This window comes from Convolutriloba macropyga, chromosome 5 (genome assembly GCF_964194025.1).
Source record: "Convolutriloba macropyga chromosome 5, txConMacr16.3, whole genome shotgun sequence".
Lineage (NCBI taxonomy): Eukaryota > Metazoa > Xenacoelomorpha > Acoela > Convolutidae > Convolutriloba > Convolutriloba macropyga.
The window spans coordinates 56506201-56529415 of record NC_134472.1 but is presented as its reverse complement, the minus strand read 5'-3'; the positions used below and the strand labels follow the sequence as shown (position 1 = coordinate 56529415).

General features: G+C 36.9%; 1 protein-coding gene across 7 annotated transcripts in view; it reads left to right on the top strand.

The window, feature by feature from the left end:
- LOC142339489 (Golgi apparatus protein 1-like) overlaps positions 1-13986 on the top strand; it is a 443079-nt gene extending 429093 nt beyond the window's left edge. For all 7 annotated transcript variants that reach the window (XM_075389543.1, XM_075389547.1, XM_075389546.1 and 4 more), the window contains one exon: positions 12901-13986. In XM_075389543.1, the coding sequence (XP_075245658.1) occupies positions 12901-12956 (56 nt within the window). In that variant the 3' untranslated portion in view covers positions 12957-13986. The remainder of the gene's footprint in view (positions 1-12900) is intronic.
- Positions 13987-23215: the final 9229 nt, after the last annotated feature.

Below are 23215 nucleotides of genomic sequence, written 5' to 3'. Positions count from 1 at the left end.
TTATAAGCGTTCTTTTTTTAAATGGTACCTTGGTCTTCTTTATGCGGACTGATTTATTGTCCTATTTGTTTTTTATAGCTGTAAGCTGAGCGGAGCTATATTGCCGTGTCCTTGGTTTTTTTGTTTCGTTGTCTGACACTTTTTCGTTTTTCATTTGTTCACGCATAGCTGAATGACTTCTTCCTCTCACTAACCGCTTTTGCGTGCGTGACGTCATTTCTCTCTCTCTCTCTCTCTCTCTCTAGCACAAGTTTTTGCGTGATCAGATTTTAATCATACGTGACTTACCTCACTCAATAATATGACTTTTCTTTTGCACTTTAAATCTTAAGTTAAATTTGAATTAAATTAAGGTCAAAGGAACTCACATGTGTTAAAAAGGTCCCTAATGAAAGGGTTTCTACGCAATCAATTTTAACAAGCTTTTTTAATTTGTAGCTGAATGTTTTTTACGTTTCATTTTGAGCGGCGTCGATACCTCTCTCAACTTTTATCTGTATCTGTTTGTATATATGGCACGCAAGTCCATTCTTTCGCATCTGTTCCGGCAATCTGCCGGCTATGTTTGACACCTTAGTCTTAGTTACCATCTCTAATGCGTATTGGTATTGATAGTAGCCCCTTTAGCCTCTCTCTAAGAAACGGAAGTATGTTCAACTACGAAATGCCATCAAAATAAATCGGACTTAAAAAAATGTTTTTGTACAAAAATCTTTTTTTATAGCTGCGAAGCTGTAAGCTGAGCGGAGCTATATTGCGGTGCTCTTGGTTTTTTTTGTTTCGTCGTCTGACGCTCTTTTCGTTTTATATTTGTTCACACAGCAAAGCTGAAAAAGTTTCTGAATGACTTCCTCCTCTCACTAACGGCATTTGCGCGCGTGAGGTCATTTCTCACTCGCTTTAGCAAAAGTTCTTAGGTTATTTGCGTGATTAGATTTTGATCATACGTGACTTACGTCACTCAATAAAATGACTTTTGCACTTAAAACTTAAGTTTAGTTTGAATTTGTTTAAGGTCAAAGGAACTCATTTGTGCAGTAAAGGTCCCTAATAAGAGGCTTCTGTGGAATGAATTTTAACAAGCTTTATTAATTTATCGCTAATAATAATTAATTTATCGCTTTATTAATTCTATGTATACGGCGAAGAACTAAAGCGTGTTGACAAATTCACATATCTGGGAAGCAAAATCCAATTAGACAGAAATGTAACATCGTAAGTCGAAGCTAGAATTGGAAAAGCCGAAGGAACCTTTAATAACCTGATAAAAATATGGAACCAGAGAAATATTTCTCAATCAATCAAAGTCAAGTTATACGAGGCATGCGTGAGAAGTGTACTTTTATACGGCCAATAAAAGAATCTGACCTCAAAAGTTTAGTCTCCAAAAAGGACAAGACCTCCCTGGAGAATTAGTATTGTCCATTGCGAAATGCGACCTGATTCCCTTGACCATAAGAAAACGCCGAATGAAATGGCTGGGACATGTTCTATGCTTGAAACCATCTGACATTCCCAACGCAGTATTGGAGTTTGAAGAATGCGAGTATCGGAAAATACCTCCTGGAGGAAAACGAAAAGGCTGGAGAACAGTTATCCGAGACGATATGAAAAAACCAGGTCAGCCTCCCAAACTGTCATTGAATTGGGAAAAGCAATTGTTTGATTTGACCAAGGAAATGGCTGGAAATCGTAGTCAGTGGAGACTGTTTGTTAGGCATGAATATGGGGGGCTAAGTAAAGCACTTTCTGAGAAGCCCAATTTGGATTTCGGAATAGGACTCAGGAGGTCGGGGTTCGAACCCGACTTTCGTGTTGTTTTTACATCCATAAAAAAATTAATATAGGCTACAGCCTCTGAATTAACTTGCGACGTCTGTCATTCAGAAAGATTTGTTCACAGAAAATTGAGAATTTCAAATTTTCTGATTGATTCCTCTCACTTACGGCCTTTGCCGTTCATTTATCACTCTAATAAGAGTTTTTAAGGTCATTTGCGTGATATGATTTTGATCATACGTAACTAACCTCACTCGATAGATTGAGTTGCACTTTAAAACCTAAGTTAAGGTCAGAGAGAGGAGTTAGTCTAAGATCAGAGGAAATCTTTAATATAATGGTCCTCAATAAAAAGGCTTCGGCGGAGTAAATTTTAACAAGGACTTATTAATTAATCGCTGTTTGAGTTTTTTGAGCGACGTCAATAACTTTAACCTATACTTCTATCTGTCTCTATCTGAATCAAACGGCACGCAAGTCTGTTTCCCTGCAATTCCTGCAATCTAACGGCTATGTTCATTGATAGCTGCAATGGCGATATATGAGCGGAGTTGTTAATAGCCTTGCCTGGATTTCAATTCATTTGTCAATGTTTTCGTTACGAAGATATGACGTCACCCTCAATTCAAATCACCATTTTATCATTCGTTCATGCATTTTTGTCTGAATTGCGTGAGTAACATTCTAACACATATTGTATTGAGATTTTTTGTTCGTCCTAGTCAATGAATTGGTTGTTTTCAATATGACTTTTCCCTTCTCTCAGCTTAATTTTTGCTGGCCTCAATTGAAGCAGTTGAGGTCAGTTGAAGATGTCTGAATGTAATTAAAAGTTATTTGATGGCAGCTCTACAGTACATTAATCTGAATCCATTGCATCACAATTTGTTTATAAGCGTTCTTTTTTTTAAATGGTCTCTTGGTCTTTTTTATGCGGACTGATTTATTGTCCCATTTGTTTTTTCTAGCTGTAAGCTGAGCGGAGCTATATTGCCGTGTCCTTGGTTTTTTTGTTTCTTCTGACACTTTTTCGTTTTTCATTTGTTCACGCATAGCTGAATGACTTCTTCCTCTCACGAACCGCTTTTGCTTGCGTGACGTCATTTTTCTCTCTCTCTCGCTCTAGCACAAGTTTTGCGTGATCAGATTTTAATCATACGTGACTTACCTCACTCAATAATATGACTTTTCTTTTGCACTTTAAATCTTAAGTTAAATTTGAATTTAATTAAGGTCAAAGGAACTCATGTGTTAAAGGGTCCTAATGAAAGGGTTTCTACTTAATGAATTTCAACAAGCTTTAGTAATTTGTCGCTGAATGTTTTTTACGTTTCATTTTGAGCGGCGTCGATACCTTTCTCAACTTTATCTGTATCTGTTTGTATATATGACACGCAAGTCCATTCTTTCGCATCTGTTCCGGCAATCTGCCGGCTATTTTTGACACTTAATTTTTTGCCCTCAAAAGCGTGATAAAAGAAAGCGTTGCGTTGTCTTAGAGCCCTACGGGTCACTATTCTGTAAGTATGCATTTCGCCGAAACGGTCAAAAAGACAAATTCATAGTGTGAAGGGCTGCTCGTAGAGTTTGACGCACACCGCATTAAAGCTATCGTAGCTGTTTTCTTCAATCTGTCAGCTAAATTGCCAATTTCTACTTAATTTATTATAGCTGCGAAGCTGTAAGCTGAGCGGAGCTATATTGCGGTGCTCTCGGTTTTTTTTTTTGTTTCGTCGTCTGACGCTCTTTTTTCGTTTTACATTTGTTCACACAGCAAAGCTGAAAAAGTCAAATTTTCTGGATGACTTCTTCCTCTAACTAACGGCATTTGCGCGCGTGACGTCATTTATCACTCGCTTTAGCAAAAAGTTTCTAGGTTATTTGCGTGATTAGATTTTGATCATACGTGACTTACATCACTCAATAAAATGACTTTTGCACTTAAAACTTAAGTTTAGTTTGAATTTGTTTAAGGTCAAAGGAACTCATTTGTGCTGTAAAGGTCCCAAATAAGAGGCTTCTGCGGAATGAATTTTATTAAGCTTTATTAATTTATCGCTAACAATAATTAATTTATCGCTTTATTAATTCTATGTATACGGCGAAGAACTAAAGTGTGTTGACGAATTCACATATCTGGGAAGCAAAATTCAATCAGACAGAAATGTAACATCGGAAGTCGAAGCTAGAATTGGAAAAGCTGAATGAACCTTTAATAACCTGATAAAAATATGGAACCAGAGAAATATTTCTCAACCAATCAAAGTCAAGTTATACGAGGCATGCGTGAGAAGTGTACTTTTATACGGATGTGAAAGGTTATACGGCCAATAAAAGAATCTGACCTAAAAAGTTTGGTCTCCAAAAAGGACAAGACCTCCCTAGAGAATTAGTATCGTCCATTGCGAAATGCGACCTGATTCCCTTGACCATAAGAAAACGCCGAATGAAATGGCTGGGACATGTTCTATGCATGAAACCATCTGACATTCCCAACGCAGTATTGGAATCTGAAGAAAGCGAGTATCGGAAAATACCTCCTGGAGGAAAACGAAAAGGCTGGAGAACAATTATCCGAGACGATATGAAAAAACCAGGTCAGCCTCCCAAACTGTCATTGAATTGGGAAAAGCAATGGTTTGATTTGACCAAGGAAATGGCTGGAAATCGTAGTCAGTGGAGAGCGGTTGTTAGACATGAATATGGGGGGCTGAGTAAAGCACTGTCTGAGAAGACCAATTTGGATTTCGGAATAGGAATCAGGAGGTCGGGGTTCGAACCCGACTTTCGTGTTGTTTTTGCATCCATAAAAAAATTAATATAGGCTACAGCCTCTGAATTAAATTGAGACGTCTGTCATTCAGAAAGATTTGTTCACAGAAAGTTGAGAATTTCGAATTTTCTGATGATTCCTCCTCTCACTAACGGCCTTTGCCGTTCATTTATCACTCTAGTAAGAGTTTTTAAGGTCATTTGCGTGATATGATTTTGATCATACGTAACTAACCTCACTCGATAGATTGAGTTCCTTTTTAAAACCTAAGTTAAGGTCAGAGAGAGGAGTTAGTCTAAGATCAGAGGAAATCTTTAATATAATGGTCCTCAATAAAAAGGCTTCCGCGCTGTAATTTTTAACAATTTAAACTTTTTAATTAATCGCTGAATGTTTTGAGTTTTTTGAGCGACGTCAATAACTTTAACCTATACTTCTATTTGTTTCTATCTGAATCAAACGGCACACAAGTCTGTTTCCCTGCAATTCCTGAAATCTAACGGCTATGTTCATTGATAGCTGCAATAGCGATATATGAGCGGAGTTGTTAATAGCCTTGCCTTGATTTCAATTTATTTCTTTGTCAATGTTTTTGTTACGAAGATATGACGACACGCTCAATTCAAATCACTATTTTATCATTGGTTCATGCATTTTTGTCTGAATTGCGTGCGTAACATTCTAACACATATTGTAGCGAGATTTTTTGTTCTAGTGAATGAATTGGTTGTTTTCAACATGACTTTTCCCTTCTCTCAGCTTAATTTTTGCTGGCCTCATTTAAAGCAGTTGAGGTCAGTTGAAGATGTCTGAATGTAATTAAAAGTTATTTGATGGCAGCTCTACAGTACATTAATCTGAATCCATTGCATCACAATTTGTTTATAAGCGTTGTTTTTTTAAATGGTCCCTTGGTCTTCTTTATGCGGACTGATTTATTGTCCTATTTGTTTTTTATAGCTGTAAGCTGAGCGGAGCTATATTGCCGTGTCCTTTGTTTTTTTTGTTTCGTTGTCTGACACTTTTTCGTTTTTCATTTGTTCACGCATAGCTGAATGACTTCTTCCTCTCACTAACCGCTTTTGCGTGCGTGACGTCATTTCTCTCTCTCTCTCTCTCTCTCTCTCTAGCACAAGTTTTTGCGTGATCAGACTTGAATCATACGTGACTTACCTCACTCAATAATATGACTTTTCTTTTGCACTTTAAATCTTAAGTTAAATTTGAATTAAATTAAGGTCAAAGGAACTCATATGTGTTAAAAAGGTCCCTAATGAAAGGGTTTCTACGTAATCAATTTTAACAAGCTTTATTAATTTGTCGCTGAATGTTTTTTACGTTTCATTCTGAGCGGCGTCGATACCTTTCTCAACTCTTAAGTCCATTCTTTCGCATCTGTTCCGGCAATCTGCCGGCTATGTTTGACACCTAATTTTTTGCCCTCAAAAGCGGGATAAAAGAAAGCGTTTCGTTGTCTTAGGAGCCCTACGGGTCACTATTCTCTATGTATGCATTTCGCCGAAACGGTCTAAAAGAAAAATTCATGGTGTGAAGGGCTGCTCTTAGAGTTTGACGCACACCGCATTAAAGCTGTCGTAGCTGTTTTCTTCAATCTGTCAGCTAAGTTGCCAATTTCTACTTAATTTATTATAGCTGCGAAGCTGTAAGCTGAGCGGAGCTATGTTGCGGTGCTCTTGGTGTTTTTTGTTTCGTCATCTGACGCTCTCTTTTCGTTTTATATTTGTTCACACAGCAAAGCAGAAAAAGTTTCTGGATGACTTCCTCCTCTCACTAACGGCATTTGCGCGCGTGAGGTCATTTCTCACTCGCTTTAGCAAAAGTTTTTTGGTAATTTGAGTGATTAGATTTTGATCATACGTGACTTACCTCACTCAATAAATTGACCCTTGCACTTCAAAACTTAAATTTAATTTGAATTTGTTTAAGGTCAAAGGAACTCATATGTGCAGTAAAGGTCCCTAATAAGAGGCTTATGTGGAATGAATTTTAACAGGCTTTTTTATTTTATCGCTGAATGTTTGTTACCTAGTTTTTTTAGTGGCGAAGAATTTTTTATAATTGAGATCTGCGTCTGTTTCTATCTCTATTATATGGCACGCAGGTCTATAAATCAGCTATTTCGGCAATCTGCTGGCTATGTTTTGATGTTATGAAAGTATTTTTCGGCCGGGACTTTAACTTTGCATTATCTAAATCTCTCATTTAGTTTTAAGCTATAGCAATCCATAATGGAGATGTTGAACAGCTCTTGTTTTGTCAATCTGCAGGTTCTAATAATTTGTTTTGATTAATAGCCGCGAAAATATTGGGGCCTTTATTGGGGACAGTGATTTTTTTTAATTCGTCGTCTCCATCGATGATTCTGACTACATAACTTCTTGGAATTGACTCTATGTCTTCTATTGCTTTGCAGCTAATATGTGTGTACGTGACGTCATTTGTTCTGCTTTTAGGTCAATTGCGTAGCTTACCTCACTCAAAAAAAACTTCTAAAATCACTTAATGAATTTTATGAACATTTACTTGCTAAAGATCAATAGTGTGCATCCAAGTAGTGCCAAACGTAAATGCCCTAATTCTTGAGTAAAGAGTATTGATTTTTTGATTTAGAATATTAAATTTGAAAAAAGCTCTGTTAGGACTTTTTCATTATAGAGCGTATGTGTCTCATAAAAATGACAGTCCTAATCTAACCCAAAAAGTCTTGTGGTCTATTAAAGGACTGGTGGTCAATCTGTCTATCTTATTTCTTTAGTTATTTCAATTCCATGGAAGGCGACAAGGGTATGTTGCGGCTATTTTCCGGCAATCTGCCGGCTATGTTCAGTTCGCTCATTTTCAAATTATTATTAATTGCTCTTGGGCGAAATTTGAAGCAATTGTTGTAGTTGGGTTGTTTATACAAATCTTTTCGTGTTGTTTTTTTTGAAAGCGTGATTGAGATTTTTATGCAGCTGAACTGAAAAGGTGACAGTTTAAATAATAGAAGTCAAATGAAATAAGCGCCAAAATTTGGCTGTTTTTTTAAACCTGTTATATATGAGGGTTATATCTACCATTTCACCCTTATTTTGATCCTTTTATTAGTTGCACTATATTCATTGAGCCATGGCTCGCAAGTCATGGTCATTTCTAGTGGACAGTGGGACTTGATATAAAACTAATGGGCATTAAGTTTCATTAGAGGCCGAAAGCTGACTTTAGAGGTCCTTCAAGTGCTTAGTGTTGTAGCTCCTGGGAGGGCCTTAATTCAAGGTTAAAAGGTCGTTTATAGGAGTTTTTGAGCCCACCAAAATTTTGCAATTTTTTACGTCCTTTCGTCATTTTTTGAGTTTTTCATTAGTCTTAAATTGACGTTTGCAAAAGTTGCTAAAGGTCTTAAGCACGATAAAAGTTACTTTTTATGCCCATTTTGATATCTTTATATTTTGGTACTGCAAACAAAACACGAAAAATGATTGTAATTTGACTCCTTTTTAATAGCCGCGTCCTCAATTCTAGGCTGCTATTATAGCGCTCCTAAATTTTTTACAATCCATGAATTGGATTGTATTGGTGCTGTCTTTATTTTAAGATGTTTTCACACCTTTTTTCATGACTTTGAGCCTTCAAAACGGGATAATCAGGTAAAACTCAGCGGGCATCAAGTTTCATTAGAGGCACTTAGCCGCGTTTAGTAGTCCTTCAAGTACTTGTAGTGGTGAAGCTACTGGGAAGGCCGTAATTCAAGGTTAAAAGGTTATTTTTAGGAGTTTTTGAGCCCAAAATGTTGCAATTTTTCGCGTTTTTTTCATTTTTCGAATGTTTTGTTGGACCAGGCTGAAATTGAGGTTTGTAAAAGCCGATAAAGGTCTTTTTCAAGACGTCATCATTTTTTATGGCCATTTCAAGAGTTATATATTTTGCTACTCCAAACAAAAACACCCAAATTTATACTAATTTTCATATTTTTTTCAAACTTTTAAAATTTTTTTGAGTTTTTTAGCCCTACGTGTCAGGGAACCTCATTTAGAGTTTGATAATAGGTTACTGCACAGTTTCTAGTGGTAATAGAATGGTTTTCAACTTTTTAACTTTACGAATTCTGCCAATTGTTTTAATAAAAATTTCATTTTTTCAAATTTTCTGACATTTTTATTATTCGAGTTTACTAGCCCAAGGGGGCAAGAAAACTCATCTAGGGTTTGCTAGTAGTTTACTGAAATTTTTTTATTGCCCATGAAATTGTTTTCAATATTTTAATATCACAATTTTTTCAAACATTTTTTTAATAAAACTTGCAATTTTTTGAAAAATTTTGTTATTTGTTAGGTTTCTCTCACGGCCAAGGAATCTCCTCTACGTTTTGATAACAGGCTACTGCATAGTTTATAGTGGCAATGGAGAAAGTGTTTTAAGATTTATTTTTTAAAACTTTTAGCGATTTTCAAATTGCAATTTCTTTAAATTTCCGAAATTTTGTAATTTTCGTTAGTAACCAGGTAAACTCCTATAGGGTTTGCTAGTTTGTTTTTGCATAGTCTTTATTGGAAAAAAAACTTTTAAATCTTTAATATTGCAAATGTAAGCAATTTTTCAATTAAAGATTGCAATTTAAAATTTTTTGTCTGCAAACTTTTCGCTTTTTTTGTCATTTTCTGAAATTAACGATCTTTACTGGTCAACGAAACTTTTAAATGTTGTAGACAATTTAAATGACAGAACTCTGAAGACCAAAAATTTTCATTTTTTTAAATTTTTGAAGCAATTTTTTGAAGCATGTTTCATATTTGCGAGTTTATCTACCTTAAGTGGCAAATTAATCTCTTTCAAGGCTATTGCCTTCAGGTTAAAAGCTTCAAGTGTTTTAGCAATGAATGGTTTTTTTTGTTTGTTTGATTCTTTTAGTTTCTCAACTCTTCAGATTTTGTCTTTTTGGCTGGGATTGTTCAATTGATCTGCTGGTCAGTTACATAAGGTCTGTTTTTCATTCAATTCCTAGGATTGTATTTCAGGACTTGTCCTGCGATGTTTTGTTTTACTTCGTCTAACAGATTTTTGTTTTGTCTTACCGTGACTTCTGGGAATTTACTTCTTCAATGACTTACCTCACTCAAAAAAAACTTTATGATCATTTACTTGTTAAAGGTCAATAGTGTGCATCTAAGTAGTGCCAAACATATGCCGTAATTCTTAAATATTAGAGTCTTGAGTTTTTGATGCAAATATTAATTTTGGGATCTTTTCCGTTTGTGCCCCCCGCCCCCCAAATATTGCACGTGCATCTGGGGGTGCAAATAATATGCGCCCACTAAGCTGAGGGGGCACAAACGGAAAAGATCCTAATTTTGAAAAGCCCTATTAGGGCTTTCTCCTTATAGAGCTTATGTGTCTCATAAAAATGACAGTCCGAAGCTAACCCAAAAAGTCTAGAGACCTATTTAAGGACTGGTGGTCGATCTGTCTATTTTATTTCTATAGTTGTTTCAATTCGTGTAACGCCGCAAGCGTCTATCGCGGCTATTTTCCGGCAATCTGCCGGCTATGTTTAAAGTTTTTTTGAGAACTTTTGTCATTTCCTGAGTTTGTTTGGCCTCATAGGCCAGGGAATCTCCTTTAGGGTTTGGTAATTGGTTACTGCATAGTTTCTATTGGCAATGGGACGGTTTTCCACATTTTTGTGCCACGAATTGTAACAATTTTTTTGATAAAGCTTGCAAGTTTCTAAAGTTTGTCATTTCTAGCTAGCCTCAGGGGCGACAAAACGGCCTCTAAGGTGTGATGATATGTTACTGCATAATCCTAAGCGGTAATGGAATTGTTTTTGATATCACGAATTATAGCAATTTTTTCAGTAAAATTTGCGTTTGAAATTGTTTGTTTTCTCCATTGTTTCTGGTCTCAGTGGTCAGGCAACACCATCTAGGGTTTGATTGTTTGTAACTGCATAGCTAGTGGGGGAGTTAGAATATTGTTTAACATTTTAGTATCACGAATTTTACAACCTTTTAATAAAATTCAAAATTTACAAATATTTGAAAAAATTGTCACAATACTAGTTTATCTTTGAGCTAATGTAACTTATTAAGTTTTAAATTTGGTCTACTGAATATCACCTGGAGACAAGGAAATTGTTCTGAACATTTTATTATCGTGAGGTTCTGCAACATTTCATTAAAAATTGTAATTGTTCTCAGTTCGAATTTTTTTTCTTGAATTAATCTTTACGGGCTAATGAAACTTCTTTTGTTCTTAGAGATGGGTGTCAGGAGATATTTAGAGGCAACAGGACTTGTCCTGCTATGATTTTTTGTAAGATGTTTTCACATCTTTTTCCATGACTTTGAGCTTTCAGGGCAGGATGAACAGGTAAAGCTCAGCAGGCATCAATTTTCATTAGAGGCCCTTAGCTAGCGTTAGTAGTACTTCTAGCAAAGAAAATTTTTGCGAGACATAATTACTTTTTGTGATCTATTTGTCATTTATGTGCTTGCTACTGCAAACAGAACTCGCAAAATTATACCAATTTTTGCAATTTTTTTCATTGCAGACCCAGGGGCCATGCAACTTCCTCTAGGTTTCGATAATAGGCTACTTGATTTCTTCTAATTGCAATGGAATAGTTTTCGACATCTTTATATCACCAATTTCTACAGTTTTTTAATTGCGCATGAATGAAGTTCATAGCATTTTTTGTAAGCGTGTGGGTCTTTTTTATTAAATTTTATGCTTGACAATTTTGCGCTTTTCTTCTGGAACATTCTTTGAGTTCTCAAGTGACTTTTTCACGCTTTCGTTCTTCATTTTTGAGTGATCTCTATTGCTCCGAAGTGAAGCTTGTTGCTAATATAAAATCGGTTGCAGCATAGAGGTAAGTGATTCGTAGCGCAGTTTCGATCGGAAGGACAGTGGTTCGAATCCCGTCGGGGGAAAGGTTTTTTGCACCGATAAAGAAAAATTGATCTAGGCTACCGCCCTGAATTAAATTGCCTCGCCTGTCGGTCAAGAGCAATTCTTCCGACATTTGTCGGTTTGTTTGAAATCTTGCAAGTTTTTGAAAATTTTTAATAGCCGCACAGCGATAGCTGGGGCTATTATTGGCCTTCTCTTGTTTTTTACAATTCAAAGAATTTGAATTGTACTGGGGCGCTGTCTTTTTCTAAGATCTGTTCACACATTTTCATGATTTTTGAAGTCAAATTGGAGTAGTGATTTTGGTCACGCCGAAACAGGAATTGGAGCGAAAAAGCGAGTGGTTTTGCGGCGTGAGTTTTTTCTCTCCAAATTTAAAGTAGAGTGAGAAAACGGTGTTTGAACAAAAATTTGCTTTCTCGCTATGGTTTTTGTTCACATGCGGCAATTTGACTTTGATTTTTACGTTTTTTTCGTTTTATTGGATCGGAAATGTTAAAATGGTTTTTCCAATCCATTCATAGTCCGTTCTAGGTCTAGTTTTCTGTTTAGTCAATGAAAATTCTTTGAATTGTACGTCAGGACTTGTCGTGCTATGTTTTTAACTGTTATATTTTTGGTTTACCTCATTTTGCCGCTTTTTCAAGATTTTGCGTGAAATAATTTTGACTTCTCTAGGCTAGTTTCTCTCTTCTCTCATTCTACGAGTCTAAGAATGCGTTTTAAATTCTAAATGAGCAAATATTTCCCATTTAAAAAAATTTTTAATTCATTTTTGGCTTTTTAATAGCCGCACAGCGATAGCCCTTCTCATGGTTTTATTTCGTCGTCGCGATTTTTGTTTCGACCATATGACGTCACAACCACTTCAAATCTGCTTTTTGTCATTCGTTCAATCAGTTTCAACTGAAGTGCGTACGTGACGTCATTTTTCGCTCTTATTGGTGCTAGTTTTTTTGTTCATTCACGTGATTAAATTTTTGGTCACACTTGACTTACCTCACTCTCAAAAATGACTTCCTCACTTTGAAATTGACTTTTATTTACTTTAATCCAAAGAGATATGGTCAAATGGGTGTGTATCGCTCTAATTGAAGGTTATTTGAGAGCAGCTAATAGAGGCAGCAAAAACTATTACAGATTTTTAATCAAAATATAAAATTTTTTGTCTATCTTTTTTTACTGTTTTTTTTTAGACTGCAGATCTACAAAGCTATTGCGGCTATTTTCTGGCAATCTTCCAGCTATGTTTTGTCATTTTGGTTTTTTGAGCCCCCGGGGCGAAGCAACCTCCTTTGGGCTTCGATAATAAGTTACTGTTTATTTTCTAGTGGTACTGGAATGGTTTTCAGCGGTTTAAAACTACGAGTTTTAGAGAGTTGCTGAGTGTGATAGTTATAAATTAGAACCATTCGTAATCTTAACTGTCGTTTTAGGTCTTTTGTTTGGCCGAGTTACGAAACGAGTGGCACGAGAGATGAAATCGCGATAATGCAATCGATGCCTGGTAGAAGCAACCATACAAGAAACGCAAACAGCAGAATCACAATGAACTCAAATAGCAAACATGCCAATGCATTTCGTTCCATTCCCATTTCTCTGCCTCATGGACAATAACCGAGAACATTCTTGTTTCGACTTTTCGTTTTGTTCTTTCTTCTTACCTTGTTTCAATTTTGCGAACTGAATCCTATACGTTCGTCATAGTTTCCATAAGCAAACTTGAACGTGATCGGGTCAGTCGATCTGGCTACAACTGAGAACTTTTCAATTAGTGAACGATAATTGACAATTTTATTAAGCGCTGCTTCCAGTGGTCTTAAATTGTTTACTAATTGAAACAATTGAGCGGCTGGAATAAATTTATTCTAATACTTTGGAGGTGCTCTAAGCTTCACGTCGTTAAATGCTATATATCTTTTCCTTGTAAATATCATATACATACCAAGTAAATCTTTGTCTTTAATATCAGCGTGTTATTTTTTATCACACATTCTGCTTTCTGTTGCAATGGTCGCTTTGTTAAAATGACACGCTGGTAAAATTTTGTATATCTTCTCCCCTCGACCTTATTTTTTCATGTTTGGTTTGACATTTAGAAGTTCTATTTCATGCGAGTCAGCTTCTAAAATGTAAAACTACTGCGCTATTGGTAGTTAATATTCATACATCTTAAGTGTGTATGTACTGCACACGATATGTTAAACCCATATCATAAAATTTCTTTTATTGTTTTTTGTGCGGCCGAATAGTAAGGTCATTGCATGCTGGTTTACGATAGAATGGATTATTCCGAGAAGTCTCATAAAGTGGTGATAAATTTAGACAAAATTTTTTGTTTTGTTTTGCTTTGATGTAAAAGACAATATTCGTTTGCGTGTATAAAATAATGCTTAGGTACAATCACATAAATGAAAATGATAATAATCAGTGTTTTTGCGGATTAAATATATGCTATTTTAAATTGTTGTAAATAAATAGAAGTTTTCGTAAACCATGCAAATTGAAGCATTCCAATGCTACCTTTTTACTGCCCTGTGAGATGAGTTCATCGAGTGAATTTAAACTGGCGGAAGCAAAAAGAACTTTCGTCCATCTTACATTGCACAGGAGACGGATGGCCTCGGTTGAATTTTAATCTAGAGCTTATGATGTACAATCTGAGGAAAATCAAACTCAAACAAACTGAAAAACTAATGATTAATTGCTCTCAAACCAAGTTTGTAGCAATTATATTAGTCCTCTTGGTTTTATGAAATTTTTCGCATCAGCCCCCCCCCCCCCCGCTGAGATCACCTCACGCCCGATTGGTTAAGCTCAAGCTAGCCTCACTAAACCCTGGCTACTGTCGAAGCCAACTACTCGACGATTTGAGAGCAATTCGCCCGTCGTTGGTCGGGTATGTTTTTGCTCGCAAACGAAGTTTGTAGCAATTATATTAGTCCTGTCGGTCTTTTGCAATTTTTCGCTTGACCGATTTTTTGTCTGACGCTTGATTTTTCGTACCCAAAAACGGGATAAACAGGTAGCGCCCAGCGGGCATTAAGTGCTCTTAGAGCCCTTCAGCTGTGGACATCTCCACTTTTGACCCCCGCTCACTATTGTCCCAACCCCCCACCATTTTCTTACAAAACATTTTTAGCAATTTTTCTTACAAAACTTGCAATTTTTTTTCAATTTGACATGGCCAATAATTGCTCTTAAACGTAGTTCATAGCGACTATTGTAAACGTGTCTTTTTTATGCAAAATTTTCGCTTGACAATTTTGACTTTTCGTGTGACTTTTACGCCCTTGACTTTTTGCATTTCGCGTGATCTAAAATTCTCTCTCAATCACAATTTCAAGCAGCTGAACTCAATTGGCGGCAATTTAATACTAAAAGTCAAATGAAAAGTGCGACGAAACTGGTGTCATTTTTTACTTTAAATCTTAATAGTGGTATATGTTAACATCTAATGTGGTTATTTGAAGCCCACTATAGAACTTCTTAGTTCTATTAAGCTCCCCCTCCCCCCATGACTGAAGCAGGCTGCAATTGATCAGAGCTCCCGCTAGTCGTTCAAGAGCAATTCTTCCGACGTTTAGTCGGTTATGTTTATTCAGGTTTTTCAGACTAAGAAATTCTCCGTTAGGGTTTGATAACTTGTTGGAAAATATTTTCTGGCCATGGATTAGTTTTAAACTTTTTCATCTCAAATTTTAGCTGTTTTTTATGCAACTTGCATTTTTAATTGCTCTCAAACTGTGCCAATTATATTAGCTCAAGTCTGTGGCAATTATATTAGCCCTGTCGGTCTTTTTTATGCGATTTTTCGTTTGACCGATTTTTTGTCTGACGCTTTTGACTTTTCGTCCTCAAGAACAGGATAAACAAGTAGCGAACAGCGGGCCTTAAGTGCTCTTAGAGCCTTTCAGCTCTGTTTCGGCTCAAACTGTTTTTGAGACTTATGTTGTGAAGGGCGGTTCGTAGAGGTTGACGACACCCCACACTGTTGACCCCCCCCCCCCTATTGCACCACCCCCCCCCCCAACCGCGCTGTTGCCCCACACCCCCCTATTGCCCACCTCCCTCCCCATCAGACCCCCGGTGTACCTCCCCCCCCCCCCCCCCCCGGTCTCCCGTGACTACTGACTAACAACCGATCGCTAAAAACACGCAATTTTATACTAATTTTCACAAATTTTTTCAAGATCTTTGAAAACTTTTGTCATTTTTGTTTTTTAGCCCAAGGTGTCAAGAAACCTCCTCTAGGGTTTTATATCAGGTTACTGCATGGTTTCTAGTGGTAGTGGAATGGTTTCAACATTTTAACATCGCGAATTTAAGCCTTTTTTGGCAAAACGTGCAAATTTTTCCAATTTTTGACATTTAATTTTTATTTTTCACTTCTTTCTGGACGCAGGGTCCAGAAAACGTCCTTAAGGGTTTGGTAGTAAGTTACTGAAACAATTTTAATTGCCATGGAAATGCTTTCAATTTTTTAATATGACAAATTTTATCATTTTTTTAAGAACTTGCATTTTTTTGGTTTTTAGGTTTCTCAAGACTCGAAAAACGTCCTCTAGGGTTCAAAAGTAGGTACTGTAAAAATTTTAAGTGTAATGAATTGTTTTTCGAGATTTAACACCACGAGTATTGGCTTTTTTTTACAAAACTTGCAATTTTTAATTTTAACATATTTTGTCAGTTTATTATCGCTTTTGTCAGTTTAGTTGTCATTATTGTCATTTATTCAGGTTATTCAGCCTGACCGAAAATCTCCGTTAGGGTTTGATAATGAGATACTGAAAAATGTTTGTTGGATATGGGTTAGTTTCATCACAAATTTTAGCAGTTTTTTTGCAACCTCTAATTTCAAGTTTTTCGTCATTTTCTTTGTCATTTTTTGTCATTTTCTTGGTTTCTACAACCTCAAAAGCCACATAACCTCCTCTGGAGTTTGAGCCAAGGTTACTGCATAGCTTCTAGATGTAATGGAAGGTTTTTCAAGATTTTAAGATCAGCATTTTTTGAAACTATTTGCAATTTTTCCAATTTTTTTTTTTGAGTCTTTTTGACTTATCATTTTTTCCGGCACCAGGTTCCTAAGGACCTCCTCCAAGGCTTCATGGAAGGCTGTCGCATAGTTTCTAGATTCATGGAATTGTTATCAATATTCAAATGACTTCAGCTTTAGTACTTTTTGATAAAACTTATTTTTCAATTTTTCGAAAAATTATCATGTTCAAAGTTTATGGATTTTTTGAGCCAGTAAAACTAATTAAAGCTTGAAATAGTGATACTGGATAGTCTCTTGGGACAATGAAATGGTTTTAAAGAGTTTAATCCCTTCAATTTTTGCAAGATTTTGTAAAATTTTGCTATTGTTTTCAAAATTTTTGAGTGTTTTTGTCCTTTTACTGGCCAACGAAGTCTTGCAGATGGGTTACTTGACATAACTCAGGAAAGAAAAATAGTTTTGAACATTTGCGCAGCGAAATCTTGAAGCTTTTTTAATTTTTGCTATGTTTTGCAAATATCAGTTTTGTTTTTGATTTGTTTAACAAAGCTAGAGAACTAAAAGTTGAAGAGTCGAATCAAGCTACCCCTAGCTTCAATAAACCGTGGCTAGCTACTGACGAAGCCAACCGCTCGCCGGTTGTTTAAGAGCAATTTGCCCGACGTTAGTCGGTCATGTTATGTTTTCTCAATTTTCGAGTTTCTCCAGCCTCAAAAGCCAGATAACCTCCTCTAGGGTTTGATTATAGGTTACTGGAAAGCTTCTAGATGTAATGGAATTTTTTCAAGATTTTATTATCAGCAATTTTGAAAAATACTTGCAAGTTTTTTTAATCTTTGAATTTTTTTTTATTATTTTCGGCACCAAGGTTCTAGGAACATCTTCCAAGGTTTGACAATAAACTGCTGCATAGTTTCTAGAGTTAATAAAATGGTTTAACGGCTCCAGTTTAAGCAATTTTTTGATAATGTTTAATTTGAAAATTTTGGAAAATTTTGTCATGTTCCAGGTTTACGGCTCTTTATGAGCCAGTAAAACTGTTTAGAGCTTAAAACAGGGATACTCGATAGTCTCTCGAGACAACGAAATGGTTTTGAGGATTTAAATATCTCGAATTTTAGCAAGATTATGTTTAAATTTGCTATTATTTTCAAAGTTTTTGAATATTTTTGTCCTTTTCTGAGTAACTGGCACGATCATTACTGGCAACGAAGCTTTCAAGTCTTGCAGATGGGTCACTTGACTTAACTGCAAAGACACAAAATAGTTTTGGAGATTTTCACTTTGAAATCTGGCAGCTTTTTTGAATTTTGTAATATTTTTTAAATGTTTGAGATATCAGTTTTTTTATCTATATACTAACAAGGCTAGAAAACTTAAAAGTTGCCGAGTCGAATCAATCTAAAGCTAGCATCGCTAAACCGTGGCTAGCTGCTGGCGAAGTTAACCGCCCGCCGGTCGTTTGAGAGCATTTCGCCCGGCGTTAGTCGAATATGTTTATTACGTCAGCGCAGTGCATGAGAAATAATTGGACGAAGCAGAAAATCTCTAAGGGGTGCCGATAGGGTTGTTCGGATTAGGTTGCTGTCGTGCAGTTGCTTCGGAGTACTTGATTGCTATAGATTCCAATATAGCTACTAAGTTACTACTGGCAACGAGCAATGAAACGGACTTCCCAAAATCAATTCCAAATATGCATCTGAAAAATTTGGAAATTTTATCTTCTTAGACCGAAATCCTCCGAGGCAATTATGTGAACCTCAGTTTCAAGTACAAAGTAGTCAGGTGAGTGTTTTTTATAGACGCCGAGCAGTTGACAATTTACTGAGTTTCGTAGCTTGAGTTTAAAGATTTTTGTTCATGTTTTGGAACACTATGTATGCTGTTAATTACTTCATCTCACTTTGATCGGACGTTGCAAGGCTCTTTCTACAGCTCTACATAAAGCACCACTTTTCAATTGACCTCAACTGGAGTTTGTAGCAATTATTAATTGCTCTCAAAGAAAGTTTTTAGGAATTGTTTTGGTCTTTTTACGCGATTTTTTGCTTGACCGTTTTTTGTCACTCTTACTTTACTTTTTCGTCCTCCAAAACGGGATAAACGGGTAAAACCCGGAGGAATTTGTAACTGAGCAGCTCTCCTTGAGTATGCGATCCATCGTTCTGTATGAGGAGACAATTTCATGGTGAGAAAGGCGGTTCTTAATCCACACCAGTCACCTACCTCGCGCACTCAACAACACAACCTCCGCACCCTTGCCATTCCCGGCCACCTTACTCCTGTGGGCATCTGAACACCCCTCTCAACCCTACCCATTCCAGCGCTAGACCACTGCGCAACACCCCCCCCCCCCCCCCCCCCCCCTATTGATAGCATCCCTAAGCCACAGCTTGCTACCGCTTGCTGGTTGTTTTTGCGAGCAATTCGACCGACGTTCGTCGGTTTTGTTATCAGTCCTGTGGTCTTTTTCATGCGATTTTTCGCTTGACCGATATTTCCTCTGATCCTTTCATCTTTCCGTCCTCATAAACGGGATAAACAGATAGAGCCCGGAGGGCATTACGTGACTGAGCAGCTCTCTTAGATCCCTACGCTTTACCGCTCTCTTAGAATGCGATTCACCACAGCTGATTTGAGGTGATAATTTCGTGGTGTGAAGAACGGTGATTCGTCTGTGATCCACCTTTCAGTCAGCCCACCCTCAACCTTGCCACGTCCACCCTCCGACACTTGGCAATTTGGATCCCTCTTTTTCAGCCCAACCGCTCGCCGGTCGCTTGAGAGCAAGTCGCGCGACGTTAGTCTGTTATGTTTAAGATCAATTTATGTTAGCTATTTTTAGTTATAGTAGTCTTTGATTTTGGTTAGCTAACTACCACTGTTTGCTGAATAAGCACCAAGCTATTGTAATAGCCTTATTTTGGAATTGCTATCTCTCAAAGCTCAAATTTGTTCTTCCTTTTTGAAAAAACTCTTATTTCCACGAATTACAGTTCTTGATTGTAAATTATTTGTCAAACAGTCCCCCAAAATAAAATTGAACTAATTAACTATAGTTATTATGAAAGTCACTAATTTGTTTTTATCCGTCAGCAGCTCCCTCTGCTACCATTGTCACTCCCGGTTTTGCAAGTAATAAAAGGTCTGGCGATTTATTTCAATGATGGCGGATTTGTTTGGAAAAATTCCTCAACAGCACGAAAGAAGAAAAAAGGTTGGATCTTCCTATTTTCACCACCTTCTTACCAACCAATAACAGAAAGTACCAGACAATCCCGGACTTTTTTGCGGACGCAAAACCCGTTTATGTCGGGGGGGAATTATTTTTGTAGAAGCGTTTTTGTAAAAAATGTTAATTGTTTTTGTGCAAGATAGGGAAACGTATATCATGCCATGAGATTTCACCCCAGAGCGAAGAATGTATCTTGTATGACTCTACTTACCGTTCATTTTAAATTAACAACAGAACAGCAGACAATTTATCAGAGAATACGTCTGACACCAGATCTTAGACCGGTACTGTCGATGATGTGAATTTAGCATTTTCACAGATCTGACAAAGCAATGGCCATCATACTGACAACGGAACCAAATTTCAGTGTTTAACCAGGCTCGACTTTATTTTTCCGATGCAATTGATAAAATATACAAAATTGAAATAAATGAAATCAGTGGCGTTGAAAACACATTGAGATGAGATTCATTATTCAATTGTGTCTACTTGTAAAAAAAAATAATCAAGTAGTTCTCTGAGCGAATTGATCATCGACGCAATGACATATATTTCATTGAGCTTTGATAATAAAAAAGTCCGGGTTTTGAATGCATCAAAACAAAGCTGTAATTTTTGCTAAGATTTCTAAAACTCGTACCAATTAAAGTTAGATGAAAAAGGGTAAGAATTAATTCAAGATGTTCTGATTTGTTGCAGAGGACCCGAATTTGGATTTGAATTGGAAAAGTTTTTTTTTGCTCAAATGCATCATACGAAAATACGAAAGTGGCGGTAAGAGGTATACGCAAAACAGGACCCTAAAATTTATAGATCAAATATATTGCTGGAACGTAAACGATTTCGGTGAATTATGGCAAGAGAATTTGCTAATGAAACGGGCTTAAGAATTGAGACAGATTGGAGACATAATTTGTGGAGTTAATGTAAGTTCGATGGTGCAGCTAAAGTAAGGGCATCTGATTTCCTGACACCATTCAACACGAAAACTTTTCAATATGCTTTCGGTTAGCATTCGGCTGAAACATTGATGGAGGTTTGAACTTTTGGTTCAAACTGTTCTCATGAAAAGCTTGAAAATAGCAGGCCTGACTTATTTAATGTTGGGTAGAAATTCCTTGGATCATGTCGTTAGTCAAGTTAATTATACTTCTTTGAAGAAAAAATCCCATCAAGCGTTACGCAGCCTCGAGAGCCAAAAAACCTCCTCTAGGGTTTAATAATAGGTTACTGCATAGTTTCTATAGTTTATAAAGGTAAAGAATTGTTTTAAAGATTTTAACATAACGAATTTTGCATTCTTATTGCGAACATGAATTTTATGGCATTGAATGCCATTATTCAGTTTTTTAAGCCCCAGGGGCCAGCAAACCTCATTTAGTGTATGATAGTAAGTTACTGGAAATTTGCTATTGGCCATAGAATGGTTTTCCAATTTTTAATATCACAAAATTTAGCAATTTTCTGATAAACCTGCAATTTTGTGATTAGGTTTTCAGCCTACAAAATATCCATTACCGTTTGATAATAAGTTACTAGAAGATGTTTTTGGCCATGGATTAGTTTTTAGCTTCTACTTTTACAAAATTTAGCAGTTTTTTAAGCAACTTGGAATTTTTTTAAAATTTTTTGAAAATTTTTTTAGGTTTCTGTCGTACTTTGTTATTTTGCGGTGGTGATTCGCGTTGCGAGTATGCAGACGGAATGTTTACGATCGATTCGCGGAGCGAAATCTACTTTAACTTTTGTTTCGCTTACTTGCGGAGCGGGAGAACAAGAGGTAGTTTTGCAAACTGAATTGAATTGCATAAATTGAGAGGAATGAATTAAACAGATTGGAGCCACTTGGGCACAGCATGAATGCGTGATCAGACATGTCTGATCACGAAGCGGGAAACTATCAGACAACGGAATGAAATGATAAGATAAACAAATTGAACAAATTAATGAAGGTGAAAGTAATTGAACTAGTTTAAGGCATCAAATAAATTTTACTGCAATGATTAAATAAAATGAATAAATATACCATCAGGTATCACATACCCTTCGCAGCCAGAAGAAAAATTGTAATATACAATTTTTCAAATATACTTAATAATAACAATATTTACAAATTAATACAAGGTCCCCGGTTATATAGATAATATCAATAGATTTGCTGGTTATCATAACTAAAAATACGGTGATTAATACAATATAAAATGTCTTTTCAGTTTTTTGAGTTTTACATGGTCCAATCGTCATTCTCCTGATCTTGTTCTTCCGCATCAAGAGCAGTCATAGATCGAGCCAATGTCGGGGTGTCCGTTTCTAGTAAAGGTACATTTCGTACCGCGGGAGGCGAGACAGAACCAATTTGCGGTGACACGTTTCGCTCTTCGGGTTGTGTCTCCAAAATTTGTTGCACCGATTCGATAACGGTGACAGGGGGTGCAAAATTCTCGACATCACCCGCTCGTCGGGGTCGTTTAGGTGGTGGTAGAATGTCTGATCCTTGGGGTGATGTTTCAAAACCGTAATATGACGGGCTTCGTCTATTACGGTCAGAAGATCGTTTGGAAGATGCTGTTGCGGGTGGATCAGTGGGCGAGGTTGTAGTTGGTTCGCTAATTTCTAGTGGAGGTTGAGCGTTTCGGATCGCAGCGAAGTTTGGTAATTTTGGGACGCGCCCCCGCATTGCGCGAGAAATGTTGGATCGTTGTGAAGATACTCCGCTGCCCGGCTCTCTCTTCCTATGCTTCATCTTTTTGTCACCCTTTTGCTTTCGGGTGAACTCCTTAATATGGCTGTGGATCAGCTCTTCAACTATCTTCTCCCCACCACGTGGCCCGCGTCTGTCGGCATAAACTTTTAACGGAGTCTGTCTCTCCTGATGGGTGCCAAATTTGGCAATATCGCTATTTCGGACGGTGACAATTTGTTTGCCCGGCTCCTTGATGGTCGATGTAGTCGGGCTTACTTTTAAGATGTGCGATCCTGGGGCGAGAACTTCATAGAGGCCTTCGAGTTTCTTCTTGGATCGTCTTTTGCCGTGGATTTTGCGAGCCAAGTTTAGCTCGACCGATCGTTCTTTTAGGGGAATGGGGCGGATTGCTTTCGTTTTCAGAAATCGGGATTCGCCATCCATGCTCTCTCTCTCTCTCTCTTGCGTTTGCATCCGTTGTGGCGCGTGTCATGCCCTTTTCAACTTCTATGTCGCTTCTGTATCCACTGATCCATTTGTCGTCGGGCAATATTTCCTCCGGCATCACTGTTTCTTCGTCTAAATAGTGGTTTATAATACCCTTATACGACAAATTCATTAAATTCGGCTTAGTTGCAATCACGCTTAGCGGGGTATTAGGTTTTCTCCCAAAATGTGCTTCGAAGGGCGAGATCTTTGTTGTTCTTTGTTTACAAATTCGCAGTTGGTGAATGATTATCTTTAATGCATGCTTTACATGAAAGGCGTGTGCAGCTAATTTCTCTTCTTTGATATATGCAAGTCTATTCTTAATTGTTTGAATTAATCGTT